Source organism: Teleopsis dalmanni, chromosome 2, assembly GCF_002237135.1.
Source record: "Teleopsis dalmanni isolate 2A chromosome 2, ASM223713v2, whole genome shotgun sequence".
In the NCBI taxonomy this organism is placed as follows: domain Eukaryota; kingdom Metazoa; phylum Arthropoda; class Insecta; order Diptera; family Diopsidae; genus Teleopsis; species Teleopsis dalmanni.
Window position 1 is genome coordinate 238,089,758 of NC_051847.1, and position 7,408 is coordinate 238,097,165.

The 7,408-nt window shown below is 28.0% G+C and overlaps 1 protein-coding gene across 1 annotated transcript in view; it reads right to left on the minus strand.

The window, feature by feature from the left end:
• Positions 1 to 4,153: 4,153 nt before the first annotated feature.
• Positions 4,154 to 7,408, minus strand: part of LOC119677069 (leucine-rich repeat-containing protein 15-like) — a 9,506-nt gene continuing 6,251 nt past the window's right edge. Inside the window, exons 2-6 of the mRNA XM_038088337.1 lie at positions 5,680 to 6,228; positions 5,432 to 5,619; positions 4,946 to 5,040; positions 4,767 to 4,879; positions 4,154 to 4,702 (exon numbers count right to left, since the gene is read on the minus strand). Coding sequence (XP_037944265.1) covers positions 4,250 to 4,702; positions 4,767 to 4,879; positions 4,946 to 5,040; positions 5,432 to 5,619; positions 5,680 to 6,228 — 1,398 coding nt within the window. The 3' untranslated portion in view covers positions 4,154 to 4,249. The remainder of the gene's footprint in view (positions 4,703 to 4,766; positions 4,880 to 4,945; positions 5,041 to 5,431; positions 5,620 to 5,679; positions 6,229 to 7,408) is intronic.

Here is a 7,408-nt window from a genome sequence, read left to right on the forward strand (position 1 = left end):
GTCAAATATATATTCCATTAATAAAAAAAGGAAAACATGAAATCACATCCTTTATATATCCTTAAAGTAGTCATATTTATGAAAGCATTCACAAACATTTGTAAGATTTTTTTGTGTGATAATTTTTTTTATTAACTTAAGCACAATTCGGAATGTGGTTAAATAAAAGCAGAAATAGATTGGGATAGGTTCGTAATATAAAATCAAGGACAATTGAGAATATAAAAAACTAATATTACTTTGTGTATAAAAAATTTATTAAATTACTAAAGTTCCATATATTGAATATATAAACAGTACCAAACTGACTTTGTATAGATACATTAGATACATTTCATAATCATATTAACAAGAAAAAAGACTTTTTGAAATTTGAATATCGGAGTTAACTTTCAACAAATTAAAGTCCAGCAAATAAACGGTTTGTGATGCAGTTGAGAAAGTAATTTCAATATGTTTATATATAAATAAATTTTTGTATATATTTACGTATTCACCTTAATAAAGTGAATTTGTGCTCCTTGTGTAAAATTCTACAGCACATTAAATGCTTCCGCAAAGCACAGTACTCTGGAAAATCTTGATTATTTTTGAAAAGGATGGTTGCCCCCAACTGTTTGTGTTTTGAATTTAACTTTCAGATTTGAGTTTATATTATTAATGCAATTTAGTAGCAAACAAATCAAATCAATTAAAAGCAGGTGTTAAATGTCATTGGGACTTTAGCTAAGGAACGAGCTTATCTACAGGAAACAGTATAGGAACTGAATTTTGATTGAAATGTAGAAGTTTTGCTTTAAAGCTACGCATTCTAAAGGATGAAGAACCAGAATCACTCACTCTTGTTTTTATATACTTCCATTGTAATATAAATGTTTATGTCAAAATGTGTTGTTACATATAAATTCCACAATGACATACACAAACCGGATGGGAGTGGAATAGGGAACAAGTATATAAAATTCATATTCATATTTCTGACACACAATTTTGTTCTGCAATAAATCATTTCGCCTGAGTTACGCATGAGGCAGCATGTGTTCTGTGGTAAAAGAGATTAATTTTTACCTATTTAGTTCGGTCACACGAGATGTTCATTTAATCAAAATTTAAACCAAAATATTTACAACATTTTTACATTAAAAAAGTCGAAATAGGTCACCTTCAACCTAAAATCATTTCAACGTGTATGTGAAGAGAGCGGAACTATAGTCTTGTCATCCGCCTCACTTATTTTCTAGATTGTTATTTTGTACCAGTATTAATGAAAAAAAAATTTATTCCTCAATTTTCTTGTTTCAGTTTTAGTTATGATTTAAATATTAAAACAGAAATTCAAAGGATATAAAAGGATAACAAAAATGTTTCTGAACAGTGCTGTTAGAAAAATTAGTTTTAATTAGAACAAAATAACTACCGAAGGGTTATGGTTTTTGCTAAGGTAGTTTGTATTCTAAAATATGGGCATTGGCAAGAGGAGCATATGGGATGGCAACCCTCCCCTAAAAGTGTGCCTGAAGTGATATTTTGTAATAATACTCTATGGGTATTAGCCTTCCCTTAATATATGTAAAAAATTTGCAGTAAAGTTATGAAAGCAAGATGCATATGCTTAGGCAGTTCTGATTATTAGAATGGTGTAACAATATTGTGGAATTTCATTGATTATGATTAATTGATATATATAACATTTTATTACTGTTCGTCAATGTTCATAAAGTTTGTTATAGCCCCACATAACAGCTTTTTGACAACATCCATGTTCTTGAAATTAATTGCTAAAGATTCATTCTAGCATTATTAATAACTAAATAACTAATAAAAAGTATTTTTAAGTAATGAAAAACGTGGTTTAATTATGAAATGTAGATTAACTACAAATTTTTAATACTATCGAAAATGTAGTAATAATTATGATTTATTGAAACGGCAGTGGTCACTTAGCGAAACTAGGGATACATTCTAATGCTAGTAGTAGATTACACACTCTTCGAAGAAGAGTCGCCAATGCATATACGTCTAAATTGTCCTGCATTAATGCACAAAAGAAAGCGAATATTACTAACAGAAGTGATACAGATTAGGGTGCTTAGACTCTTTAAAGTAGGAATTATACTACGGTTAATTGAGGTAATCAGACATAAAAAAACCAGTATGTGCAAAATAGATCTTAAGGTTGCAAAAAGCAAATATTGTACGAGAATCTTTTGTTGTATGGCTAAAATTATAATCTATAATCAATTCCAAAGATTTTAAAATTAAATGATGCATTTGATTATATACAACAGAAGCTTAAGAAGAAGATAAATATTACTGTTTCATTGAGAGAGTGTTGAATTGTGAAGTATTGAAAGTAAAGTATTCTTAAATATGTACGAAATTAAATATTTTTACTAAATCCATTAAAAAAGAAAAATAGATTAGACATCATTTAAATACATGACTAAGGTGTTGGTATGTGCTCCATATGATATAGGTAGATAGGGTTGAATTATGAGTGAAAACTTTTTTGAATAGACTTTTTGACTTGAAAAACAATTCTATTAATTTTTAATACGTATTACTCCACTCATCTTATTTAATTTCTAGGACTAATCACTTATCACTCGCAATTATGCCAATTTAATACAGAGCATTCCGTGATGTCATGTCCATCTTTTTCAAACAAATAAATATAATTTCTCTAATATAAATCTGCTGCCTTACTGAAATTTTGAAATAATTTACTTTAAATAGACTTGAATTCTCTTTAATATTTATGCAAGCCAATTTCTGTCCACATGACTTACAGGTAGACCATTGGTGTGCGTTTTTATCTTTTTTTTATATTTTTTGCTTGACCTCAAGATCTTCAATACGAAACACAACTAGTCCTCAAGAACGGAGTCTGACCCACAGATATTAGGTTGTGTTTGTTACCTTTGCAGAATTTCAGCGTCAATAGTAGTTATATTGACTCAAAACTGTAAGAGGCATAAGTTATTTTTATAATATTAATTGGGGGGATCCTAGTATTCCCTAGTGTTCCTAGTGCTAGGGACTTACAACCTAAAATACTTCAAAGATTGCATAGCACAACCAAAAAACAACCTAAGAATTATTACGGGATTATTAACCTGTCACTATAGATTGAATAATCACCTATCGAAGTTAGGAATTCAATTCAACTCAGACTGCAATTACTGTAGAGAAGAGAGAGAAAATGGGGAGTGCCAGGCACTGATGCACAAGCGAAAGAAACACTTAGGAGAGTATTTCATAGATCATTAAGATTCAAGACTAGGAAAGATAGGCTCCGTACTGTCTTTTATGAAAGAAATCGGACTTGGAGAAATACTCTAACTCGATTAAGGCGCACAATAGATCTATTAGGTCGCAGTGCACAATCCCTTCTTTTTGACAATAATAATAATATTAATTGGTTTGATTATGTGAAGAATGTTGGAGGTTTATTAGACTCAAAGCTTATACATTGTTATACATTGATTGTATTAACTAGAAATAAAAATTCAAAAAAGTATTCAAGAAAAAACTTATAGATGGTTTGAGCAAAAGCAAACTAAGACCTGTAGTCCGTTTTCACTATTATATATATACCATATATGCAAATACACTTTATATACAAACACAAACTCTACCTATTACCTGTAAGATAAAGAGTATTAACATAATACTCTTACAATACGACAATACTATTACAATATTAAAATAATGCAATAAAAATCATTACATTTATGTAAATGTTTGTAATGCAGTCAAAGAAATATTATTCTACATATTCTTTTGAAATGCATAAGTCAATCAGTCCTCTTCATTTGTTTCTTGATCTATCTTTTTAATGATAGTATATTCTAGATTTTTCAGTAAAAGGTTTTATTAATTATTTTTTGTATTGGGGATTGAACAAAAGAATATCTAAAAATTGATTCGCTTTATTCAAGAACTTCAGTACAAATAGAAGAATCACACAAGTGTTCAAATTAAGAGCATTCATATTTATTAATGAACTACAATATATAATTTAATTTTTTTGTTCAAATTGGTTATTATTATTATTACAACTATATATATTATCACAATATTATAATAATATAATATATTTTATTACATATTTTTTTTATATAATTAAAAAGACATTATTTAAATTAAAAAGTTAAAAAAAATAATTTATTGTTCACATTTTGATACACAACATGACACATACATAAATAACAACGTATAAATTTTAAAGATAATTTTCTCTTTGCAATTATATATGAAAATCATCTGAAAAATTAGCACGATCATACATATTACGATTATCATTACGTGAGTTTCCTCTTCTTAGCCAGTTGAAGTAACCACGTCTGTATAAAGCGAAACCACCAATGGCGATGGGTATACTTATGAGTATACCCACTAGTAAGCCAATCAAAACAAGACTGCTTCCACTAGTACCCTCATTTTTACCCTTATAACAGCTAGATTTGGGTTCGTAGTCAATTATTGGTACGGATTTCAAGTCTGCTGGCGAATTGCATTCCACATTTGTGACCAAATTTGGAGTAGTGGCATTAACTTGTACTATAATAGATTCAACCAACCACTTATTAGAGCAATCACATACCCATGGATTAAATCTCAAGTCAAGCATTTGAATATTATCCCAACGTTCAAAGAGTTCTCTTGGCAATATCGTGAGATTATTATTATGCAAATATAACTAAAATTAAAAGTTAATATTAAAGTGGTTATTCTTTTCAAAATATATATATTATTTTGCTTACCTCATGCATTGGTGGATACGATAGTATCAATGGATTAGTAGTGTTTTTCGAAAAAGCTTTCTCATCGATATAGGACAGCTTTGGGTTACTGGAAGCAATCAGAGTGGTAAGATCTAAAAAATAAAAATTATTGTCTTTTACTGATATTCAAATTTATTGCAAATACAAGAACAACTCACTTTGTAGATCGCTGAACGCATTCTTGCCAATTCTTTTTAATTCTGGCATGTATGATATACTCAAGTAGCGCAAGTTAGGTAAAAGGGGGAAAATTCTGTAATAAATACGTCAACACGATAATGTTTATTATAAGATAATCAATATTTTGAAATGTGTTGGTTTATGTGATGAAAAAATAAATTTTATAAATTAGTATTTTTTAGTAAGGTCACATATATCTGCTTATAGAACAACCTTATTTTTTACCATCTCGTAAAAGCAAAACATCGGTCTAAACTTGTAATATCTCAAATAAAATTAATACTTAGAAAGTGAATTAGTTTTAATAGTATTGAGAGAGAGAGAGAGAGACCGTACTTGGCGATACTAAAAAATGCAATTTTTAAAAAAGTTATATTTTATGTATATATTTTATATAATAACAACACATGGTATTATATATATAATATGTAACACTTTATAATAATAATTATTTTAATGCCTACTCTTCTCCATTGAATTCTTCAAAAAGATTATCATCTAGAACCAATTGTCTTAAATTCTTTGCTAATTTTAAAGTTTCTGGTAATTCATCAAACTCATTTCCTGATAAAATAAGCGTTTCCAGTTCTCTTGGTCCATTTAAAAAACTCTGTGGCAATTCCTCTAATTCCATGTAAGACAAGTCTAATGTCTATTATATAAGATACAATATTTTAAAATTATTTCATAATTATAAAAAACATTAGTATACCTTCATATGGAATAGTCCAGAAATGGCCGTTTCACTCAATTTATCGATAACTTGAAAACTATTCTGACACAATATTAGTGTCTCTAGTGCTGGTGCGTGTTCAAAGAGATCTGCATCTAAGCTATGCAAATCATTATATCCCAAATTAAGTTCCTTCAAATTGTTAAGTGGTAAGTAAGCTTTTGGATCGTATTGTCCTCTGAATACATCTGGTACAAGTACTTTCGCAGTTATTTTATTATGTGACAAGTCTAATGTATGCAATACGTTCAGATATTGAAAAGCACCAATTGTTATATTGTCAATTTGATTATCAGACAAATAAAGATACTTAACAGGATACATTGGTAAAACTGGTATAGTTTTTAAGCTGTTATTCTTAAAATTTAATGTTTCAAAAGTAACATCTCCCTTTTGAAGTATGTTCCATTCATCCGTTGTAATCCAGTCTGTCAAATTTTTTCCACTGCAATCGAGTTCCTTAGGTTCAACATCGAATAGACAATTGCATTTCTTGCACAAATCGCTATCTTTGACAATTATTCTTGGCTACAAAAATTTTATTCAAAAAAACTAAATATTAATAATAGATAAAAAATTTATTGTTTAAGTCAATGATTTTGATAACAACAAACTCTTATGTGTAGTAGTAAAGTCGCAAATATTTGATATTCGAATAGACATATATTTTTTTTTTTTTATTTGAATAAATAATAAAAATATTATTAGATTATTTTATTTATTTTGTTTTGTTTGAAAATATTTAAAAAATGAAGGAAATGTATTTTTATTATATTTTAATAAAAAATGTAATTAAATATTTTATATAAATGAAGTTTATATGTGATATATATAAGTTCCAGAAAATCGTTTTAAAAACAACAGATCATTTGAAAGCTCAAAGATAAAGTTTAGGCAACGTTGTTGAATAATATATTATCGTTTTAAATATAAATTATATTCTCTAATTATTCTCCTTTTAACATTCAATGATAAAAATTCTAAGTTAGTTCGGCCATTTTAGCGTGTTCGTTCTATACGAGCTGTTAGTTTTGTAGTCATAGATTCATCTATTGTAGTTCGATACTTCAAATGAAAAATTAAGAATAACAATATTTGTTTTATTTATGTAGTGCATCTTTGTATTTCTATTGACTTTAATTCATTGCTTACTAAATGCCCCTCAAATTTTACCTAAAAACACAAGTGAAACATATATATGAATGTAGAAAATTTGTATTTAAATCACACTTATTAAAGGATAAACAAAACTAACGGTTAAAATGATAAATTTTACATTTCTACTAAAACTCACCAACCAAAAAACAATAAGAGATAGGGTTATTTTAGAATCATCCACATCATATGATGATAACAAATTTTAAAAATGGTGTGGTGTGATCAAATAATAAGAGAACCATTAAGAATACTCGGCTTTCTTAAAGGAATATAAATATTCTATAAGATATCGCTGTTTCATATACAAATGTATACGTATAGCTGTTTACGCATTTTAATTCGTATACAGTACTGAAGAGTAATAACTTCATATTATAGGAATAATAACATTATTAGCTGCATAAGTCATGGCAGCTCATAAAACTTAAGATTTTTGAGAGAAAATAGGAGGCTAACATTACTCTTTGATGCGCTAACGTGTACAACCCTAAGAGTAGAGCCTCAGTTATTGCGAAGAGAGCAATCACATATATAGGAATAGTCAGGTAAA